The following is a 22,029-nucleotide window of genomic DNA, read 5'->3' as shown; positions in this document are numbered from 1 at the left end:
GGCTGTGTGAAGTCCGAGGGGCAGCCCTGGATTCCAACCCCAACCGGGCCCTTCAACAATCGTGTGACTGTGGGGTGGGTCAGCGCGGGTGGTCCTAGTGGTCCCTCATGGTCATGATGTATCCTGGCTTCTAGTCTAGTCTTTTTTTTTCTTTTTTGAAGATGGAGTTTTGCTCTCGTCATACAGATTGGAGTGCAGTGGTGCAATCTCAGTTCACTATAACCTTCCCACCTCCCAAGTTCAAGCAATTTTTGTGCCTCAACCTCTTGAGTAGCTGGGATGACAGGTGCCCACCACCACACCTGGCTAATTTTTGTGTTTTTAGTAGAGACAGGGTTTCACCATGTTGGCCAGGCTGGTCTCTAACTTCTGACTTCAGGTGATCCGCCCGCCTCGGCCTCCCAAAGTGCTGGGATTATAGGTGTGAGCCACCACTCCTAGCTTGGAAATTTGATCTTTTTCACTCTACATAAATTAATACAATTTTTTTTTTTTTAAGAAGGAATCTTGCCTGTCGCACAGGCTGGAGTGCAGTGGTGCGATATTGGCTCACTGCAACCTCTGCCTCCCGGGTTCAAACAATTCTCCTGTCTCAGCCTCCCAAGCAGCTGGGACTACAGGTGCACACCACCACTCCCAGCTAATTTTTGTATTTTTAGTAGAGACGGGGTTTCACAATATTGACCAGGCTGGCCTCAATCTCCTGATCTCATGACCCACCCACCTGCCTTGGCCTCCCAAAATGCTGGGATTACAGGCGTGAGCCACTGGGCCCTGCTAAATTTTTTTTTTTTTTTTTTGAGACAAGGTCTCACTGCTATCCAGGCTGGAGTACACTGGCTCGACCACAGCCGACTGCAGCCTTGAATTTCTGAGCTGAAGGGATCCTTTTGCCTCAGCCTCCCAAATACCTGGGACTGCAGGCGTGCACCACAACACTAGCTAATTTTTTTTTTTTTTTGAAACGGAGTCTCCCTCTGTCGCCCAGGCTGGAGTGCGGTGGCCAGATCTCAGCTCACTGCAAGCTCCGCCTCCCGGGTTTACACCATTCTTCTGCCTCAGCCTCCCGAGCAGCTGGGACTACGGGCGCCTGCCACCTCGCCCAGCTAGTTTTTTGTATTTTTTTAGTAGAGACGGGGTTTCACCGTGTTAGCCAGGATGGTCTCGATCTCCTGACCTCGCGATCCGCCCGTCTCGGCCTCCCAAAGTGCTGGGATTACAGGCTTGAGCCACCGCGCCCGGCCAACACTAGCTTATTTTTAAAAACATTCGTTGGTAGAGATAGGGTCTCCCTATGTTGCCCAGGCTGGGCTCAAGTGATCCTCCCACCTTAGCCCCCAAAAGTGCTAGAACTAAAGGGGTGAGCCGTGTCCAGCCCTTAATGTATTTAGCTGTACACGGCAACTGTATTGGACAGTGCAGTTCTAGAGAGTTCTGTGGGACGTAGTTCCTGGGAAGGATGGCAGTAGGATGTGCTAACTTATGGTGGGCGTGGCTGTCAGGATCCCAGCTGGACGTCGATATGGGCACTCAGCCCCAGCACTCAGAGGTGACGGAAACGCCTCTGACTGGTGCTCTCCCATCTGCCTCCGGCCCCAGGTCCAGTGGCTCCTGGACAACTATGAGACGGCTGAGGGCGTGAGTCTGCCACGGAGTACCCTCTACTGCCACTACCTGCTGCACTGCCAGGAGCAGAAGCTGGAGCCCGTCAACGCCGCCTCCTTCGGCAAGCTCATCCGCTCCGTCTTCATGGGCCTGCGAACCCGCCGTCTGGGTACCAGGTAGGGCCATCCATCTACTCCCAGCAGCCCCTGGGGAATTGGCGGGCACGCCAAGGCCCACCCCCAACTCCAAGTCATCTCGGGCAGTCCAGTCCAGCCCAGCCCCGCCGGCCTCCACGAGGCTCACTCCCACCCCAGGCCTTTGCACTGGCGGTGCCTTCCACCTCATGTGTTTCTCACCCCTCCTTACTCACACGTCCCCTGACTGCCTCAACTAAAACTGCAGCCTCCTCCCTCTCCCCCGCCCGACACCCCAAACCCTGCTTTATTTTTCTCTTTAGCATTGAGCACCTTCACACGTGCCTTTTTTTTTTTTCTTTTGGAGACAGAGTCTCACTCTGTGGCCCAGGCTGGAGTGCAGTGGCTCAATCTCGACTCACTGCAACCTCCACCTCACAGGTTCAAGCCATTCTCATGCCTCAGCCTCTTGAGTAGCTTGGGATTACAAGCATGCGCCACCATGCCCAGCTAATTTTTAAAAAATATTTTTAGTAGAGACAGAGTTTTGCTATGTTGGCCAGGCTGGTCTTGAACTCCTGTCCTCACGTGATCTTGGCCTCCCAAAGTGCTAGGATTATAGGCATGAGCCACCATGCCCAGCCCACACGTGCCTTTTACGTGACTTATTTCAGTTGTTCTGGTCCGTCTGCAATGCTTGTACCTTGATGATGCGGGGTTGCACCTAGTCAGTGCTTCATCAGGGCCTGTGAGTCAGTGAATTCATGTGGGAAGGAACAAGAAGCCATCCCACGAACCCATCCCTCTCTTCCTCTCCTTTGCAACCCCTGTGGCTCAACCCCGCTCACGTCTCGGTTCCCGTTCCCAGCTTCAGCATCATCTCATTCAGCCATTCAGCCATTCATTTATGTATAATCTTGGGCAAAGTACTGGATCTCTCCCAACACCCCCAGCCCCTGTGCCTCCTCAGTGCAGCACCCCCGGCTCTGCAGGGCAGGCGTCTCTCCATCTGTTCCCCTAATAGAGAGGAGATGGGTGTGCTGTGAGGCGCTCCATGGCCGGCCAGCCGGCAGACCCCCAGCGCAGCCCTTCCCCTCCACCTCCCTCCCAGGGGCAACTCCAAGTACCACTACTACGGCCTGCGCATCAAGGCCAGCTCACCCCTGTTGCGACTGATGGAGGACCAGCAGCATATGGCCATGCGGGGCCAGCCCTTCTCGCAGAAGCAGAGGTAGGAGAGCAGGACCGGGCCCGGGGCAGGGCAGGCCGGGAAGGGCATACAGGCCGGCCCCCAGCAGCCAGCCCGCTTGCCCATTCTACTCCAGGCTCAAGCCCATCCAGAAGATGGAAGGCATGACCAACGGCGTGGCGGTGGGGCAGCAGCCGAGCACGGGGCTGTCGGACATCAGCGCCCAGGTGCAGCAGTACCAGCAGTTTCTGGGTGAGAGCTCCCTGGCCTGTGCTTCCCCAGCCACCGCCCCCCGGCCCCGTACAGATGGTTCCCGAAGCCGAATGGCGGCAGGCAGCCTCTGAGCCGGGGAGGGCTTGGTGGAGATGCTTGAGGACCAGCAGGGGGTTGGGGAGACATCACAGTCTCCGTCCACAGTGACAGTTCTGTCCCCAGAATCCTCCTTCAAGGTAGATTCTTTTTTTTTTTTTTTGAGACGGAGTCTCGCTCTGTCGCTCAGGCTGAAGTACAGTGGCGCGATCTCAGCGCACTGCAAGCTCCGCCTCCCGGGTTCACGCCGTTCTCCTGCCTCAGCCTCCCAAGTAGCTGGGACTACAGGCGCCCGCCACCACGCCCGGCTAGTTTTTTTGTATTTTTTAGTAGAGACGGGGTTTCACTGTGTTAGCCAGGATGGTCTGGATCTCCTGACCTCGTGATCCGCCCACCTCGGCCTCCCAAAGTGCTGGGATTACAGGCTTGAGCCACCGCGCCCGGCGACTCTCATTTCTTTCAATGCAAAGTATTTCTCTGGGGTTCTGAGCTCCCCAGTGAATCCCCTTTATGCTACATGAGGTTTTGTTTATTTTTGTGTTTGTTTATTGATTTTTTTTGAGACAGATTCTCTGTCGCCCAGGCTGGAGTGCAGTGACACCATCCTGGCTCACTGCCACCTCCGCCTTCTGGGTTCAAGTGATTCTCCTGCCTCAGCCTCCTGAGTCGCTGGAACTACAGGCATGAGCCACCATGCCTGGCTAATTTTAGTATTTTTAGTAGAGATGGGGTTTCACCTCATTGGCCAGGCTGGTCTTGAACTCCTGACCTGAAGTGATCCTCCCGCCTTAGCCTCCCAAAGTTCTGGGATTACAGGTGTGAGCCACCATGCCCGGCCTATATGAGATTTCAAATCCCACCCAGTTGGACACGGTTACTTGTTGGAGATATGACGGCAGGTCCTCTTACCTCGTGAGTCCTGTGAGGCCCACTCGCTTTCCTGTCCAGCCATCCCACAGCCATGGTGTCCACAGGGCTAGGACCACTCACTCGCCAAGAAGGCAGGCATGTACCCAGTGTTTCTAAAAGTAAACTTTAAAAAAAGGCCAGGTGCAGTGGTTCATGTCTGTAATCCCAGCACTTTGGGAGGCTGAGGCTAGAGGAAATGCTTGAGGTCAAGAGTTCAAGACCAGCCTAGTCAACATGGTGAATCTCCATCTCTACTAAAAATACCAAAATTAGCCCGGCGTGGTAGCAGGTGCCTGTAATCCCAACTACTCAGGAGGCTGAAGCAGAATTGCTTAAACCTGGGAGGCGGAGGTTGCAATGAGCCAAGATCGCACCATTGTACTCCAGCCTGGGCAACAGAGTGAGTGAGACTCTGTCTCAGGAAAATAAAACAGGCCGGATGCGGTGGCTCACGTATATAACCCCAGTACTTTGGGAGGCCGAGGTGGGAGGAACTGCTTGAGTCCAGGAGTTGGAGACCAGCCTGGGCAACATAGTAGGACCCCATCTCTTAGAAAAAAAAAACCAAAAAAAAACAAAGTAAACAACAATCCATGAAAACAGGGCCAGGCCGGGCGCGGTGGCTCACGCCTGTAATCCCAGCACTTTGGGAGGCCGAGGCGGGCGGATCACAAGGTCAGGAGATCGAGACCACGGTGAAACCCCGTCTCTACTAAAAATACAAAAAATTAGCCGGGCGCGGTTGTGGGCGCCTATAGTCCCAGCTACTCGGGAGGCTGAGGCAGGAGAATGGCGTGAACCCGGGAGGCGGAGCTTGCAGTGAGCCGAGATCGCGCCACTGCACTCCAGCCTGGGCGACACAGCGAGACTCCGTCTCAAAAAAAAAAAAAAAAAAGAAAAAAAAGAAAACAGGGCCAAAGGATGCTAAGTAAACAAGCAAACCCTTGGAACCCATAGTCCAGCCACACATCCTCGATCCTGAGCATGTGGGCACTCATTTCCTCACCTGCCGTGGAGGCCAGGACATCCCATTTGTCCCGTCCATGCCTGGGGACATAGAGGAGGGTGGGGAACAATACTTCTGGCAGAGTCGAGGGGCATCCCCAGGGCGACTGTCCATGGCTAGCCCCAACCTGGGGTGCTCAGGCTCAGGGCAGCGTCCTGTGGTCCTGACTGTGCCCTGGGGGCCTACCCATTCCCTTGCCAGGTAGGTGCTGCGTTGCAGCCGGGACTCAGAGGCCCACGTCCTGAGGGCTGGTGCAGTGCTACCACTCAGCAGACAGGCGGGGCTGGCACAAGACCCTCCTGTCCTCTTTGCCAGAGGAGTGTGGGCCCTCAAGTCCTCCCCATCCTGGGCCCAGGCCAGGCGCTCGCCCCCGCCGAGCCTTGTCTCTCACCAGCACTTGGGGGACCCCATTCTTATGGGAAAGGGACAACTCTGGGACCCCAGGGTGGGCAGGCATGGGGGATGAAGGGCCTCATGGTTCGCCCCGGCCCCGCAGATGCCTCTCGGAGCCTCCCTGACTTCACAGAGCTCGACCTCCAGGGCAAGGTGCTGCCTGAGGGCGTCGGGCCCGGTGACATCAAAGCCTTCCAGGTCCTGTACCGGGAACACTGTGAGGTAGGGCAGCCAGGTGGGCAGGCAAGCGAATGGGGACGCAGCCACGGGCCTGGGAGGGTCATGCTGCCCCCCAGCCTCCCTGAGCATCTGCCTCTGCCACAGGCCATTGTCGACGTCATGGTGAACCTGCAGTTCACCCTGGTGGAGACGCTGTGGAAGACGTTCTGGAGGTACAACCTCAGCCAGCCCAGCGAGGCGCCGCCGCTGGCCGTGTGAGTGCTGCCCGGCAAGCGGGGAGGAGGGTGGGACCTCAGGTGATTTTGACACCCAGGGTTGGGGCGCCTGCTTGTCCCCTGCAGTTTATGGGGTACACATGCCCTTGGCTGTGTGGAGTGTGTGTGTATAGCCACCTGACACTCAGAGTCGGGGCTGGCGTGCCTGACCAAGCCCAGGCATGGGGCAGGGCACCATCTCCTCCCTGGAGTGGCAGGTTCTGGAATTTGTTTGCCCCCTGTATGCAGGGTAGGATGTAGGATCCCGTCCCACCCCCCGGGCCTGTGCCAGCCGGACCCCAGGGATCCTCGGGAGGCAGGGGGTACTTACCTGACCCTGGGCTGGGGGTGGGGGTCTGATGCTGGGGGCAGGGCCACAGAGTGCCCCAGTGACCCTGGGTTGGGGACAAGCTATACCTGTGCCTGTCTGGCACTTGGGACAGGACCATAGAGTGCCCCAGTGACCCTGGGTGGGAGTAAGGGGGTACCTGTGTCTTCTGGCATTGGAGGCAAGACCACAGAGTGCCCCAGTGATCCTGGAGTGGGGGTAAGGGGGTACCTGTGCCTTCTGACACTGGGGGAGAACCACAGAGTACCCCAGTGATCCTGGGTCAGGGACGGGGGGTACCTGTTCCCTTCTGACAATGGGGGCAGGACCATAGAGTGCCCCAGTGACCCGGGGTGGGGTGGGTGCCCGCAGGCATGATGAGGCCGAGAAGCGACTGCCCAAAGCCATCCTGGTGCTGCTCTCCAAGTTCGAGCCCGTGCTCCAATGGACCAAGCACTGTGACAACGTGCTGTACCAGGGCCTGGTGGAAATCCTCATCCCCGACGTGCTGCGGCCCATCCCCAGTGAGTGCTCGGCCTGCTCGGCACCCCCTGCCCCACACACCCCCACCCTGCTCTGACCGGCCCCCGCCACCGCCCACAGGTGCCTTGACCCAAGCGATCCGGAACTTTGCCAAGAGCCTGGAGAGCTGGCTCACCCACGCCATGGTCAATATCCCCGAGGAGATGCTGCGGGTGAAGGTGAGGGTGCAGGGGGTCCCTTTCTCTTGTCCCTGGGGCTTAGGCCCCCCGTCTCCTCTGCTCCCCAGGGGCGGTAAGATTTGTCCCCACACCTATTCCAGGGATGATGCCTGTGAGGGAAGGGGAGACCTTCTCCACCTCGGGGAGCACCCTGGGCATTGTCTTTATAAACCAGTGTCCTCAGGCACCCACTGCTGAAATGCAACCCCTTTGTGGTGTTACTGTGCTCAACACAGCATCTTTCAAAACTAAAAACCAACTGCAAACGTACAGTAGTTCCCTTTAGACAGCCTTGCTAGAAAGTGCTTCATGTGTGGCCGGGCGCGGTGGCTCAAGCCTGTAATCCCAGCACTTTGGGAGGTTGAGGTGGGCGGATCACGAGGTCAGGAGATCGAGACCATCCTGGCTAACACGGTGAAACCCCGTCTCTACCAAAAATACCAAAAAAAAAATTAGCCGGGTGTGGCGGCATGCGCCTGTAGTCAGAGCTGCTGGGGAGGCTGAGGCAACAGAATGGCATGAACCCGGGAGGCCAAGATCGCACCAGTGCACTCCAGCCTGGGCGACAGAGTGAGACTCTGTCAAAAAAAAAAAAAAAAAAAAAAAAAAGAAAGTGCTTCAGGTGTGCAGAGACAGATAAAACTTTTTAAGAAAAGCAACAACATCTATAAGGAAACATAATACTTGCCTTTTTCATCAAAAGATGCACATTCGCTAACTACTTAGCTGTGAGGAATTTGATGGGATGTGGTTGGGGAAAAAAAAAAACCCACGGCTGGGCACAGGGCAGGGACTGGGGCCTGTGGAGACAGTAGACGCCAGATCCAGGAGCAACCCTTCAGAACCAGCAAGACTCAGTATTCATGTATTCACACAACCTCCTTCTCAGTACACAGCAATGAACGAGATGGACAAAACCCCTGTGGTCTCCCAGAGCTGGGATTCCAGGGTATGAAAGAAAATGAGGCCGGGTGCGGTGGCTCATGCCTGTAATCTCAGGACTTTGGGAGGCCGAGGCGGGCGGATCACTTGAGGTCAGGAGTTCAAGACTAGCCTGGCCAACATGGTGAAACCCTGTTTCTAAATACAAAAATATTTAAAGATACAAAATTTAGCTAAAATACAAAAAATACAAAAATTAGCCTGGCGTGGTCGTGTGCGCCTATGATCACAGCTACTCAGGAGGTTGAGGCATGAGAATCGCTTGACCCCAGGAGGCGGAGTTTGCAGTAAATGGAGATCACGCCCCTGCACTCCAGCCTGGGCTATAGAGTGAGATTCAGTGTCAAAAAAAAAAAAAAGAAACATGTTTATCAAAGTAGTATTTGCCCTTTCTGCGCAGTGCCCTCCATATTTTCAATTGTGTTCTTTCGTTTAAAAAAAAAAAAAAAAGGCCTTTTGTGGCACGGTGGTTCACTTCCAACACTTCAGGAGGCAAAGGCAGGAGGATCTCTTGAAGCCAGAAGTTTGAGACTAGTCTGGGCGACCTGGCGAGACCCTGTCTCGACTGTTATTTTAAAAAATAAAAATACATTTTAAAAAATATTGTGCCCTGGTCAGAATACAATTAATTGAATTTTGGGGGGCGCTTGTGAGTGGACACCCAAAGTTTGAAGGTCGCGATCCTTCTGTATCCCAACAAAAGTAGCGAAGCGCATCCCTCCTTTTTTAGGAAAAAGGAAACAGGCTGAGGGAGGTTGCCTCGGGGTGGGGCCAGGGCTGGCGGGCTGGGGTTCCTCGGAAGCAGCAAGCCCCCCAATCCCTGCACGCAGGTGGCCGCGGCCGGCGCCTTCGCGCAGACACTGCGGCGCTACACGTCGCTCAACCACCTGGCGCAGGCGGCGCGCGCTGTGCTGCAGAACACCGCGCAGATCAACCAGATGCTGAGCGACCTCAACCGCGTGGACTTCGCCAACGTGCAGGTGAGTGCGGGGCGGGGCGGGCGAATGAGGGGCAGCCCAGGGGGGCGGGCCAGGCTGGGGTGACGGCGGCTGAGCCCCGGGCGCCCGCCCACCCGGTGTTCCCCAGGAGCAGGCCTCGTGGGTGTGCCGTTGCGAGGACCGCGTGGTGCAGCGGCTGGAGCAGGACTTCAAGGTGACGTTGCAGCAGCAGAACTCGCTGGAGCAGTGGGCAGCCTGGCTGGACGGCGTGGTGAGCCAGGTGCTCAAGCCCTACCAGGGCAGCGCCGGCTTCCCCAAGGCCGCCAAGCTCTTCCTTCTCAAGTGGTCCTTCTACAGGTGCGCGTGCGGCGGGATCGGGCCCGGGCTGCACCAGGGAAGGCCCTGGGCCCCTGTGGGGCTCAGTTGCTCTTCTACGACGACCCGAGCCTGCAGGCTGGGCGGGCGGGCTGGGACCCTGGGCTCTGTACCATGCACGCCCGGGGGAAGGCTGTGTTGGGATCCAGCCTGAGTCGCTGGGCTGGCACGAGGCCTGGGCACATCGCAGCGGGGAGGGGTCCAGGGGTTGGGCCGGACGGGGCCTGACGGTCTCCTCTACGTCGCCATACCCAGCTCCATGGTGATCCGGGACCTGACCCTGCGCAGCGCCGCCAGCTTCGGCTCCTTCCACCTCATCCGGCTGCTCTACGACGAGTACATGTACTACCTGATCGAGCACCGCGTAGCCCAGGCCAAGGGCGAGACCCCCATCGCCGTCATGGGCGAGGTGCGCGCAGCGGGCCACTGGGGGCGCGGGCGGGGCGCCAGGCGGCGGACCCTCACCCATTTTCTTCTCCTTCCTCCAGTTCGCCAATCTGGCCACCTCCCTGAACCCCCTGGACCCCGACAAAGGTAGGCGAGGCGTGTTCCCACCCAGGGCGCGGGTCCCGGGGGTGGCGGACAATGGAGGGGCTGGGGAGGAGGAGGAACCCAGGGGCGTTGCCACCCCGCCCCGAGCCTGACTTGGCCCCTGTGTCCCAGACGAGGAGGAGGAAGAGGAGGAGGAGAGCGAGGACGAGCTGCCGCAGGACATCTCACTGGCGGCTGGCGGCGAGTCACCCGCGCTGGGCCCAGAGACCCTGGAGCCGCCGGCCAAGCTGGCGCGGACTGACGCGCGCGGCCTCTTCGTGCAGGCACTGCCCTCCAGCTAAGCCCTTGGCCTCCCCGCCCCACCCGCCCCCGCCACCCCTTCACGCCAGGGTCCCTCACAGCTTCTGTGGCTTCGTGGTCACCGCTCCAGCCTCAGCCAGGGCAGGGAGGGGGCCTCCGAGACAGGGAAGGCCGGGGCCCTCCTACCCTATGGGGCCGGCACAATCAGTGGGCTGGGCGGAGCCGCAGCTGCAAACTCTGACACAAAAGACGTGCCTTAAGGAACCCGCCGCGTGCCCAGGTGCCCCGTGGGGCATCCAGCTCGGCCCCTTGGCCGCCCCCCTCCCAGGCCGCAGCATCTTCACCCCAGCCCCGTCCTCCCACCACCCCAGGGGGCAGGCAGGCAGGCCCCCTCCCGTGCGGAACTGTTAACTTATTCAGCTCGCTGGCTTTGCACAGCCTGTCCTGGGCCCAGCCCTGAGCCCTGGGCCGGCGCAGGTGGGCGTCACCTGGGGACTCCCCACTGTCAGCAGCAGCCCCGGGACCCCCTACCCCCAGCAACCCCACTGCTTCCCCTTCTTGGTATTAAGTGCAATTAAAGCCGTGGGTGTCGCATCTTCTCCGCTGGGCCCTCCCTTGCCCCCAAGCCCGAGAAGGGGGCACTGCCCGGCCCGGCTGTGGGGAGGGCGGCAGGGGGCACGGCCTCCAGCTTCCAAAGAGCAGCGGGCCGCGGGGCCGGGGAGTGCCCACAGACCCCAGCCCCCGCGCCCCCCCTCCGCCGCTGGTTTGTAATGGAACCTTTTCTGTGCCCCTATCTTCCCGGAGACTGTGCTTCTCCTCCGTGCCGTGCGACCCCCACCCCATGACTATTGTGCGATTCGTGAGCGCCGCCCGAGCGGAGTTGGTAACTTGTTGGGTTTTTTTCCAACCATCATGGCCTTATCTGTTCCAGTTTTCTCAGTGTTTTCAGCCTGTGAGATAGATGTTTATGGCAAGAAAAAGAAAAAAAAAAAATGGAAATCTGACCTATTGTATAAAAATCACTATTTTGTGTGCTCCGCGTGCTACAGCTTTTGGGGCGGCCTGCCCAGTCCCCGTGCCCACGGGGCTCCCTCTCCCGGCGGTGAAAGTGTCCACACGTGTGGTAGTCTAGTGTGCCGAGCTGTTTTCTACCTTTTTGTAGTCTTTCTTAAAACAATAAATTCCGCTGTGATATTTGCCTACTGCTGACTCGCCGGGCCTTGGTGGGGGCCTTGGGGCGGGGGCTCCAGCTGGGCCCTGAGCTGCAGTAATGGGACCTCAATGAGGTTCAGAAATTAAAACATTTATTACATGAAGAAGAACGGAGTGGGGATGGCCAGGAGGTTGCCAGCCTGGGTGGGGAGGCTGGGGGCGGGCAGGGCAGGGGGAACAGGGTCCATTCGACCTCCCCGAGGGCAACGTCCACAGCTGTAGCCGAAGAAAGGGGCAAATGCACAAGGGACCAGGCCCATGCCCAGCTCGGAGTGAAGGCAGGGCGCTCAGGCTGGTGGGGCAGGGGGCGCCCTCTCTCTGCCCCCTTCCCAACTTAAATAGGCATAAATAAAAAGCGTCCAGACCCTCGGGCCACCAGGGGCTGCCCTGCCCAGCCCGGTTCCGCAGCCTAACACTAGTGCCGGTCATCAGTCGGTGGGCCAGCCGGCCAGGAAGAGGCCACCCCGGGGAGGCGGCCGGTCCCAGGCCGCGGAGGTAGTTGGAGTCAGTGTCCAGGGCGGCCCGGCCCTCACAGCACGATCCACGTGTATCGCTCGCTGTCTGCCAGAACCTTCAGGGAGCACCCTACAGGGACAGGTGGGGACAAAGCATGGAGCCCCTGCCTGCCCAGCCCTGTGGCCGCACTCCCCACCTGACTTCCTTCTGGCCCAGAAGGTTCCAGAAGGCAAGAACCCTGCTGAGTTGCCCTCTGCCTCTCGCCTGCAGCTACTCAATAAATGTCTGTAGTGTGAACGAGTGACGGACCAGTCTGGCGGGAGGCTCCCAGGCCCCACACCTTCAGGGCTGCCAAGCTGGGCCTGGCCTGGGCAGCCCTCTCCTTACCAGCCTTCCCACCCATTTCATCAGCGCTCAGGAATCAGCGCCTGGGTGAGGACAAGTGACCCTGGGGACCCTGACCATCACGGGGTCACCGACCCCCACCTTTGTGGAGCGCCTCATTGGTCATCCTGTTGACGTAGCGGCCGCTGCTCTCAGGCACCAGCCACTTCATGACCATGTCCACGCAGCTCTTGCGGTAGGAGCTCCAGACACTGCCGCTGTGGGGCCAGGGGGTGAGTGGCTCTCATCGCCTCAGCCGCCCCCGACCCTGCCCTCCAGCCCTGCCTCACCTGGTCTGCCCTTTGACCTCAGTCAGGTCGCCTACACTGACTGTCTCGAAGATGCCTGTGTTGAGGTCCCATGCCACCTTGAGGCTGGTGTGATAGGTCTTTGGTCTGCAGTGGAGAGGGCCACAGGACAAGTGCTGGGACAGCCGGGCTCCTGAACCAGGCCCCACACTACCCTGAGGGGCTTTTGTCTTTGGAGAAGCCACGGAGGGGCCCAGCCAGGTTGTGGCACAGGGAGCGCCTTCTCACATCCCCACGCCCCCACCCTGAAGTGTCTGCCAGCGGCCCCCCTAGTGGACAGGGAGGACAGGGTCCCCGTGCTCACCGGAGCTGACCCTCCTCAGTGGGGGACGGGAAGGCCAAGAGCAGCAGGCCAATGTTGATGAGGACCTGGTTGGTTTCCGGGCAGACCTGGGGTTGGGGGTGGATGATGCCAGCTGCTGAGGGCGACTCCAGAGTACAGGGAGCCCTGGGCCCACCCTGCCCACCCTGGGCCCACCTCTAGAATGACAATGTCATAGTCGCTGAAAGAACAGAACTGGTGGCCCCAGGTAGCATCGTGGCGGATGACCTCATTGATGACATATTCGAAGTCCAGTGTGAGCTGCTCCACTGTCAGGTACTGGCCCTGCGGGCGAGTGCGCAGGCGCAGAGGACGGTGCCAACTGCCCCCCAGCAGCTTCCCGGGACTGCCCTCGGCCCGCCCACGCCCGCACCCACCTGGACAGCAGTCCGCTCCCGCATGGGCCGCAAGTTGCGGCCACGAAGATCAGTCACCACGAAGGGCAGGGAGATCTTGTCGTCCTCGAACTCTGGGGAGGCAGGAAGTGGGGATGGGGTGGAGGGAGGACAGGGGCTCCATCTGGGTTGGCTTCCCCATCCCAGGCCCTGCCACATGCCTGCCCCCCGCTCACCATCCTCCGGCTCCGTCCCCTCTCCGGACTCCAGCACATAGTACAGCTTGGTGTAGTTGATGTAGCCAGGCTCGGGGGCAGGCGCCTCCGAGGCAGGGGGGCTGTCCCGGGGTGCTGCCTCTCCACACAGGGCTAAGGGCTCAGAGTGCGCGCGGCAGCGGCTGCCAGAGGGTCCTGGGCACAGGGCAGGCCGGGCTTCCTCAGGGGCTCCGCCCTTGGCCTCTTTGGCCCGGCGGAAGATGTCAGCCACAAACTCCTTGGCTTTGGCAATGGCGGGCGAGGGCTCAGGAGACCCAGAGGAACGGGCTGGGGCCGCCTCAGGGCAGAAGCTGGGGAGGGCAGGGGGCAGCTCTGGGCTCTGGGGCTCAGGGGGGCTGGCGGGCGCCGGGGGGCAGGTGCTGTGGTCATACAGGATTTGGCAGAAACTCCTGTCACCTGGAAGAAGAGATGGGTGTGGACAAGTGTCAGTCTGGGGTGCTCTCAGCCTTGCTCAGTGTCCTCAGGGGTTTTCAGAAACCCACCTTGAGGAGACACTTCTAGACTTGGCTATGCTGAGATCAGTCTGAAACCCCCAGAAGGGAAAAGACCTTTCCGTGCATGCACACCACGCACACCACGCACACACGCGTGCAGACGTTCACGTTCATTCAAACCCCTTTCTTAAGCTGTCTACTGAGTGCCCCACGCTGAGGACACAGGAGTGAACTAGGAGCCGACATTCTACAGTGTAGAGCGTTCACTACAGTAGCATCCAGCCTCCTAACATCTGCCACTCTGTCGAGGGACATCTTGTGATTTTCACTGGCGTTTCTCTGATATGGAATTCCTAAGGCAAGGCCCTCCTGGGTCCTTCCCGACACAAGCCAGACTACTGCGGGCACACTTCATCGAATCGGGGCCTCTGTCTCTGCCTGCCTAGAGATGACTCCCCCAAGGAATGCGGGCAACACATGGAGAACCCCAACATATTCACTGAGCAGCCCTGTGGCTGGGCCCCATCCCAGGTTTCCTCTGAGCCTCCTACAAGTAACCCCCAGAGAAGGGCCGCATCCCCCAAAATGCAGCTCAGAGATGAACTTGCCCAAGGTCACATCTGAGATAAATCAAGTCCGGGCTCCCCTCCACCACCGTGACAGCTCTTCCACGACAGGGCGGGGAACAGGTGACAATGGCCAAGGAAGAAAGCACCCCTCTGTGTCAGCACCTCCCACTGATGACCACGCCCTTTCCCTGGGCTGGCGCAGAGCTGATTGTCCGCTGTGGTTGTTCCTAACAGGACCCACAGCCGAAAGGGCAGAACTGCATCAACCCTCACAAGTTGGGGGGTTCATGGCCAATGACCGAGTGGCCGAGCCTCAGCAAAGGACAGTGCCTCACCCTTCCTGGTATAGATTGGGGGGGTGAGGACAGGAGTCCCCAGATATGTCTGGGGACAAAAGTGCCCTGGCCCCTGGCTTATTTGTGGGCTGAGTTATATACATTTAATCCTGCCCGTTCCCCGACTGCCCCCAGGGACAACCACTTCCATGGGGATAATGGACGTCTTTGTATCTGAGTTCTTGTAAAATTAAAATGTCTTTTGTTTTGGAGATGGAGTCTTGCTGTCTCCCAGGCTGGAGTACATTGGCACAATCTTGGCTCACCGCAACCTCCGCCTCCTGGGTTCAAGCAATTCTCCTGCCTCAGCCTCCTGAGTAGCTGGAATTAGAAGCATGCACCATCATGCCCAGCTAATTCTTGTATTTTTAGTAGAGATGGGGTTTCACCATGTTGGCCACACTGGTCTTGAACTCCCTGACCTCATGTGATCCGCCTGCCCTGGCCTCCCAAAGTGCTAGGATTACAGGCGTAAGCCACTGCGCCTGGCCTAAAACGTCTTTTTAATTTATATTAAGTGGTTCCAGTTATAGATTCCTTGTGTTTCACCCCCAACATGTGCACACATCTCTGACACATGCTCCACGGATGCCAACGCAGGGGCCTTCACTGGTGCTCCACAGATGCCCCCAACCCCCCGACTCCTCCTAACTCACTCCCCAATCCCCAGGGAGGGTTCTTCAGGTGGCCCCCAGCTCCCCGTCAGCAGCCTTGGGACATAGGGACCCAGTGAGACCCTGCCAGAGGAAAAGACCTGGGCACAGGGCAGCTGGGTCAGTCATAGTCACAATTCTGTTGCCAAATGGCCCCGGGGCCCCCTCCCTCCCGTTGCTGCCAGCCGGTGGCATGATCCAGCCTCCTGACGTTTGTCACTGTCAAGGGACATCTTGTGATTTTCACTGGCATCTTTCCGACATCAAACATATAAGGCAAGTGCCTGCCCACTAACCACGCCCCGAAATGTCACATTAGCAGTTCTCTTCTTAAGAGAAAGGGGCGCTTCCCCATCCAGCTAGCCACCTGTGGCTATTTCAGCTTAAAACAACTACAATTGAATCCATCACAGGCCAGGTGCGGTGGCTCATGCCTGCCATCCCAGCACTTTAGGAGGCTAAGGTGAGTGGATCACTTGAGGTCAGGAGTTTTGAGACCAGCCTGATCAACATGGTGAAATCCCGTCTCTACTAAAAACACAAAAATTAGCTGGGTGTGATGGCACAGGCCTGTAGTCCCAGCTTCTCAGGAGGCTGAGAGAGGAGAATTGCTTGAGCCTGGGAGACAGAGGTTGCAGTGAGCCGAGATCGCGCCACTGGACTCCAGTGGAAAAAAAAAAAGTATCACGAGCTCAGTTCCTCAGTCACATGAGCCACATTCTAAGTGGCTCCTAGAGGCAGCCATGGTGGACAAAGCAGATATGGGACATCTCAGCCCCTGGCAAGATCCCGTGGGCAGGGCTGTGGCGGGCGTGGCCACGTTTGGACCCCAGCATTCCCACGACTAGGCTGTGTGACCTGGGGAAGTGGGCTCCCACCTCTCTGTGCCTGGGGCCCCTTGTCTGTGTGGTGGGGTAGGGAGAGGACCCGCTCCACGCGCTGCCGGGCTGCCATGAAACCGCAGGGCCTACCTGCCGAGTGGACAGAGACGGCGCAGGCCACCAGGGAGTAGCTGGTGTTGAGCAGCACCACCTGGTCCTTCTTGAGCTGGAAGGCGGGCTGGAAGGTGGGGAAGGGGTAGACCACCTGGTACTTGGTGTGCAGCATGAAGCCGTGCCGCAGGCACTGCGCGTTCGGGTCTCCTGCAGCAACACACACCACAGCGGCTCACTCTCGGTCCGAGGCACGGGGGCAGGGGGGCAGGGGGCCCTCGCCCCCTCGGCCCCCTCACCTGGGTGGGCCCGGCTGGCATCCTGGCAAGCGGCACAGCGGCCCGGCGGCGGTACCGCCACGGTGCTGACGTAGATGTCACGGTGGTTCTCGTCGCTCATCATCATCATGTTCATGAGCATCCCGTTGGCCGAGCGGGTGCTGGGGGCCAGCATACCCTCAGCTGCCGGGTCGGCGCCTGGGGGGCCCCCACTGCACACCCCCAGCCCCAACCAGCCATGGCTCCCCCAGGAGCCGGGTCTCACTTGAAGCCAAAGACGATGACCTTAGAGGCGTCGCTGGGCCACTCACATACGGTCAGGTACAGGTCGCTGTAGATCTCCTCATCCTGGAAGAGCCGAACCTGCCGGACCTGCGAGGCACGTTCAGGGTCAGCACCAGGTCAGGGAACCTGCAGGGGTCCCCCAAAGCTGTACGATGCAGTCCCTCATCAGGGCTGGGGCTGAGCAGGAAGGAGCACCCCAACAGCCCGCACCACACCCCTCCACCTTGCCTGAGGACAGCCTGAGGAGGCTCCTTTCACCAGTGGGGGAGACGGGGGAGACCAGGCCAGGGTGGATGCAGCTGATGGGAACAATGTCCCGGAGGAGACTGCGCCAGGCACTGGTTCCAAGCCCAGCCCACCCTGAAGCCCATTCAGCTCTCTGAGTTCACATGTATGCTGAGGTAATAGTACCCACCTCCTGCCGGGGTTCCAGGAGTCAAGGGTCAAGGCTAAAGCCAGGGTGGCTTAGTCCTAATAAAGCTAACTGGCCTGAGCCAACATGTTCTATAGCTTCATAGAGTGTGTTGGACCAACGGAATTGCCACTATTTACCCCATTTTGAAACATAAGAATGGTAATTTCATTTTCTTTTTTGAGACAGAGTCTCGCTCTGTAGGCTGGAGTGCAGTGGCTCGATCTCAGCTCACTGCAACCTCTGCCTCCCGGGTTCTAAGCGATTCTCCTGCCTCAGCCTCCAGAGTAGATGGGATTACAGACATGCACCACCAATGCCCAGCTAATTTTGCATTTTTAGTAGAGATGGGGTTTCACCATGTTGGCCAGGCTGGTCTTGAACTCCCGACCTCAGGTGATCCACTCACCTCGGCCTCCCAAAGTGTTGGGATTACAGGCGTGAGCCACTGCGCCCAGCCTCCGTTTTTTTTGTTTTGTTTTGTTTTAGAGACAGGGCCTTACTCTGTTGCCCAGGCTGGAGTGCAATGGTGTGATCATGGCTCACCACAGCCTCAAACTCCTGGGCTCAAGTGATCCTCCTGCCTCAACCTCCAGAGGAGCCGACTATAGGCACATGCCAATATGCCCAGCTAATTTTTTTTTTATTTTTAGTAGAGATGGGGTTTTGCCCTGTTGCCCAGCCTGGTCTTGAACTCCTGGGATCAAGTAATCCTCCCACCCTGGCCTCCCAAAGTACTGGGAGTACAGGCGTGAGTTACCACGTCAGGCCCTGGTAATTTCATATGGTTGGATCTAACACATGGAATGTCGACGATGACCCCATGAGTACATGATCATTTTACATCCAAGGAACCTGAGGCTCAGAGGCTGCTGTGACCTGCTGAGCCACACCATCTGAAGGGCCAGCTTGGTGCTGAAGCCTCCCTACCAGCTTGAGCTTGCTGTGGACGTTGAACTCCCACCAGTACAGATGGTAGATGTAGAAGGAGAAGTCGTCGTCCCCACTGCTGCTGGTATAGGAGAGGACATAGCGGCCGCATTTGGAAAAGCCCAGGAAGATATGTCTGTGGGGGTGGAGGGGGCACAGCGGCCAGGTCAGGGCGAGCCCACCACCCCCGCCCAGCTGCCCCCTTTGCCTGGGCCCAGCCTCACCCTGCATAGAGAAAGTCCTCATCCACAATGTTCTTGAGGGACACGCAGACCCGGGGAGGCAGCTTCCGGAAGAGGCGAGGGGAGAGCTGTCCGCTGATCTGGGGAAGGGGCGGTCAGGGCACTTCAGGCACCATCTGCAGCCCCCAGCCCCTCACCCACAGCAGAGGGGCAGGGCAGCTCTCATTGGGTCCAGCCCGGCCCAGCCCACCATAATGGTCTAAAGGAGACCAAGCTCTGGAAGGTGGGAACAACTGAGGCAGATGGGGACAGTAAAGCCAGGCGGACCTCGCTTGAGCCTTCATCTCCACCAGGGACCCACTCCACCTTCCCAGTTCCACACCTCTTCAGCCTCAGGTCCCTCTTGACTGAGCCCAGCATCACTGCCCCCAAGAAAGCTCCCCAATCACCATGTCCCACGCTGGGCCACCTGCTTCCCTCCCTGAAGGTTGTCCCTAAACTGTGGGTATTCATCCTACTAAGGAGGCTGAGACAGGGTCCTGACATGCACCCATCTGTCCCCAACCCACCAGCCTTCAAACGAGGGGGCTTCTCCTCCCTGGGTCAGCTATGGCCTCTGCTGGGGGCCAGTCAAGGCAGATAGAAGGGTAAGCCTAACCAACGACCCAACTCCCCCTTCCCAATTAACTACCGCCTTCCAATGGAATCCCTCATCCCCAAAACTTCACCACGGAAGGATATGTGGGAACTGACAAGCACAAGCCAGGCACAGGGACATCAGAACAGCCTCACTCTTGCTACCCAGGCTGACTGGGTAGACACAGCTCTGCCTTCAAGACATTCCAACCTGATGGGATGAGTCCTGTCTGGGAAGCTCCCTGTCTGATGGGAGACAAGCCCTGTCCACAGGGAGGTCTCAGTCTGATGGAGGAAACAACCCGGCCAGCCAGGCCCAGGCCGACAGGGGAGACACAATCCCTGCCCAAGGAGCTTCCAAGCTAAGGGCGGAACCACAGCCAAGCCCAGGGAGCTCCCAGGCTAAGGGCGGAGACTGTCCCAGCCCAGGGAGCTCCCAGTCAAAAGGGGGAGACACAGTACTGTCCTTAGAAAGCTATCAGCCTCACGGAGAAGGCGCAGTGCCCTGTGTCCCAGAGACACAGCCTTGCCCCAGTTACTGCCCACCTGCAAGAGATCCACATTTCTGCCCTCCAGAGCTCCCAAACTGATGGGGGAGAGACATCATCCCCCAGCTCTGGGAGTTTCCAGTCTGATGGAGGAGACAGAGCCTGCTTCGGTAACTTTCACTCTGCGGGGGAAGACTCAGCCCTATCCAAGGAGCTCCCACACTTTCAATGGGGAGGCCCACCCAGGTACAGGAACTCCCAGCTCAAGTGTGGTCGAGGCTCGGGCAGGGAGAGGAATATCAGGCAGTGGAAGCCCAAAGCCAGCGGCAGGGGCTCTGCAAAGGGGGCGGGAAGGCTCCATTACGGAGGGGCCATGGGAGCAGGGCTTTGAAAAATGGATCTGAACCTGGATCGCCCCCTTCCTCCTGATACTCCCTGCGGCCTCGGAGGAGGGGTCGCCTCCCTCCGAGCCCCCTCCTTGGGGCCCCGCCCCCAACCCCCTCCATCCCAGCCCCTTTGCCGGTTACCCGACACAACCTCCTGCATCCAGGCCCCCGACTGAGCCTCCTCCATCCAAGCCATCTCCCCCGGGCCCCGCCCAGGCCCTTCATCCGAGCCCCCTCCCCTGGGGCCCCGCCCCCAACCCCTCACCCCGCGAACGCCCTCCTCCCTCCGCCTCCCTCGTCCCTACTCCCCACCCTCCGGCGCGTTCCCCACTCCGGCTCCAGGCCTCACCTTGACCCGCTCCAGCTGCTTGAGGACGTGCTCCCGCCGCCGCCCTGCTGCCCGCTTCCCTCCGGCTCCCCCGGGGCCGCCGCCGCCGCTCCCAGCCCCGCTGTTCCGCTCCGATTTCGAGCTGGGCGCCATTTTCACCCCCTCCCTCCACTTCCGGAGCAACCGGCCCCTTCGCCCCACCCCTGCCGCCTCCTCATTGGTCCTTTATCGGGACAGCGGCCCGCCGGTTGGGTGAAAGCCCGCACTCGCGCTATGCCTGTCTATCAAAGCTGCCTCGACTCTTGATTGGTAGCGACAGTAACAGCCCCCGCGGCCAGTTGCTGTATTCCCGCCCTGCCTTAAGGACGTACCACTCGGAGGTCCCGTTTGTTCGCCTAGCCCAGATAACTTTGATCTGATAGGTGGATATCTGTGTCTGTCTCAATGGCGTCACGCCCCCTGTGGCTAGCGGGTTTCCATGGAGACCACAGGCGGTCCAGGCCCTTGGGCGGGGCGACGGGAGCCTGTGGTCCACCAAGACTCGAGAATCCTCAGCCCCGGGCTGCCCGCGCCCGGTCTGGGTGGGCAGAGGCCTGACGAGCATACTTGGGCGACAAAACCAGGCCGAGAAAAGAGATTTACAAAAAAAGGAAAAAACGATGGGATTCGATGAAAGCTTGTTTCCGATGGGCGGTTTGGTGGGATGACGGTGTTGATAATGATAGCATCAATCAGGTATCGCTCCACATATGACAGACAAGGTTCTGAGCTTAAACAGTTCGATGTGGCAGGGCCCTGTTGTGCCCATTATGCAGATGATGGCAATACAAATAATTGTGGAAGGGCCGCTCCGTGCATCATATTCGTATACATTACCTCGTTGGTTTTATTGTTTTTAGACAGAGTCTCACTTTGTCACCCAGGCTGGGGTGCAGTGACCTGATCATGGCTCACTGCAGCCTCGACCCTGGGCTCAGATGATCCTCTCATCTTAGCCTCTCATGTAGCTGGTGCTACAGACGTGCGTCACCACGCCCGGCTAATTTTTTGTATTTTTAGTAGAGACGAGGTTTCACTATGTTAGCCAGGCTGGTTGCGAACTCCTGACCTCAGGTGTTCCGCCCACCTAGGCCTCCCAAAGTGCTGGAATTACAGGCATAAGCCACCGTGCCTGGCCTAATTTTTTGTATTTTTTGTAGGGACGGAGTTTCACCAAGTTGTCCAGGCTGGTCTCCAACTCCTGGGCTCAAGTGATCCTCCCATCTCTGCTTCCCAAAGTGTTGGGATGACAGGCCAGCCCATTTAATCCTCTGAACAATCAGAGAAGATAGGTTTTTTTAATTATCTTCATTAAAAAATGTTTTTTGTAGAGACGGGGTCTCACTATGTTGCCCAGGCTGCTCTCCTGACCTCAATCGATCATCCCATCTTGGCCTCCCAAAGTGCTGGGATTACAGGCATAAACCACTGTGCCCAGCTGATTTCAAGGGTTTTAGGAGTTACGTGCCAGAAAACCTGAGTAAGACCAAAATATATGGTTTTTGGGTTTTTTTAAAATTACAACATAATATCACAACTTTTTTTTTTTTTTTTTTGAGATGGAGTTTTGCTCTTGTTGCCCAGGCTGGAGTGCAGTGACACAATCTCAACTCACTGCACCCTTCGCCTCCCGTGTTCAAGCAAGTGATTCTCCTGCCCCAGCCTCCCAAGTATTACAGGCATGCGCCACCAAGCCCGGCTAATCTTTGTATTTTTAGTAGAGACAGGGTTTCACTATGTTGGCCAGGCTGGTCTCAAACTCCTGACCTCAGGTGATCCACCCACCCCACCCTCC

At 58.4% G+C, this 22,029-nt stretch overlaps 2 protein-coding genes across 8 annotated transcripts in view; one reads left to right on the top strand and one right to left on the bottom strand.

The window, feature by feature from the left end:
• LOC105486892 (regulatory factor X1) overlaps positions 1 to 11,258 on the top strand; it is a 47,628-nt gene extending 36,370 nt beyond the window's left edge. For 5 of the 6 annotated variants that reach the window (XM_071088228.1, XM_071088230.1, XM_071088227.1 and 2 more), the window contains 12 exons: positions 1,600 to 1,781; positions 2,851 to 2,970; positions 3,065 to 3,180; positions 5,649 to 5,767; positions 5,870 to 5,979; positions 6,680 to 6,831; positions 6,911 to 7,008; positions 8,781 to 8,930; positions 9,037 to 9,245; positions 9,519 to 9,672; positions 9,752 to 9,797; positions 9,927 to 11,258. In XM_071088228.1, the coding sequence (XP_070944329.1) occupies positions 1,600 to 1,781; positions 2,851 to 2,970; positions 3,065 to 3,180; positions 5,649 to 5,767; positions 5,870 to 5,979; positions 6,680 to 6,831; positions 6,911 to 7,008; positions 8,781 to 8,930; positions 9,037 to 9,245; positions 9,519 to 9,672; positions 9,752 to 9,797; positions 9,927 to 10,096 (1,626 nt within the window). In that variant the 3' untranslated portion in view covers positions 10,097 to 11,258. Of the gene's footprint in view, positions 1 to 1,599; positions 1,782 to 2,850; positions 2,971 to 3,064; positions 3,181 to 5,648; positions 5,768 to 5,869; positions 5,980 to 6,679; positions 6,832 to 6,910; positions 7,009 to 8,401; positions 8,723 to 8,780; positions 8,931 to 9,036; positions 9,246 to 9,518; positions 9,673 to 9,751; positions 9,798 to 9,926 lie in introns of those variants that run through there. The other variant, XM_071088232.1, reaches the window with a different exon arrangement.
• Positions 11,259 to 11,342: 84 nt separating this feature from the next.
• LOC105498706 (DDB1 and CUL4 associated factor 15) lies at positions 11,343 to 20,373 on the bottom strand. 2 transcript variants are annotated; one of them, XM_011771006.3, is made up of 13 exons: positions 20,217 to 20,373; positions 18,400 to 18,497; positions 18,176 to 18,311; positions 16,814 to 16,920; positions 16,570 to 16,709; positions 16,310 to 16,480; positions 13,309 to 13,743; positions 13,115 to 13,206; positions 12,894 to 13,022; positions 12,720 to 12,805; positions 12,398 to 12,502; positions 12,210 to 12,325; positions 11,343 to 11,852 (listed from the first exon to the last, which is right to left on the bottom strand). In XM_011771006.3, exons 1-13 carry the CDS (start codon positions 20,346 to 20,348, stop codon positions 11,797 to 11,799), a joined length of 1,803 nt encoding a protein of 600 aa, XP_011769308.2. In that variant the 5' UTR covers positions 20,349 to 20,373; the 3' UTR covers positions 11,343 to 11,796. The 2 variants fall into 2 exon arrangements, with proteins under 2 accessions (XP_011769308.2, XP_070944335.1); XM_071088234.1 differs by lacking the exon at positions 20,217 to 20,373 and adding an exon at positions 20,019 to 20,096.
• Positions 20,374 to 22,029: the final 1,656 nt, after the last annotated feature.

Source organism: Macaca nemestrina, chromosome 20, assembly GCF_043159975.1.
Source record: "Macaca nemestrina isolate mMacNem1 chromosome 20, mMacNem.hap1, whole genome shotgun sequence".
NCBI classification, from domain to species: domain Eukaryota; kingdom Metazoa; phylum Chordata; class Mammalia; order Primates; family Cercopithecidae; genus Macaca; species Macaca nemestrina.
Note: the sequence above shows the minus strand (reverse complement) of the source record. Positions and strands in the feature narration are given on the sequence as shown.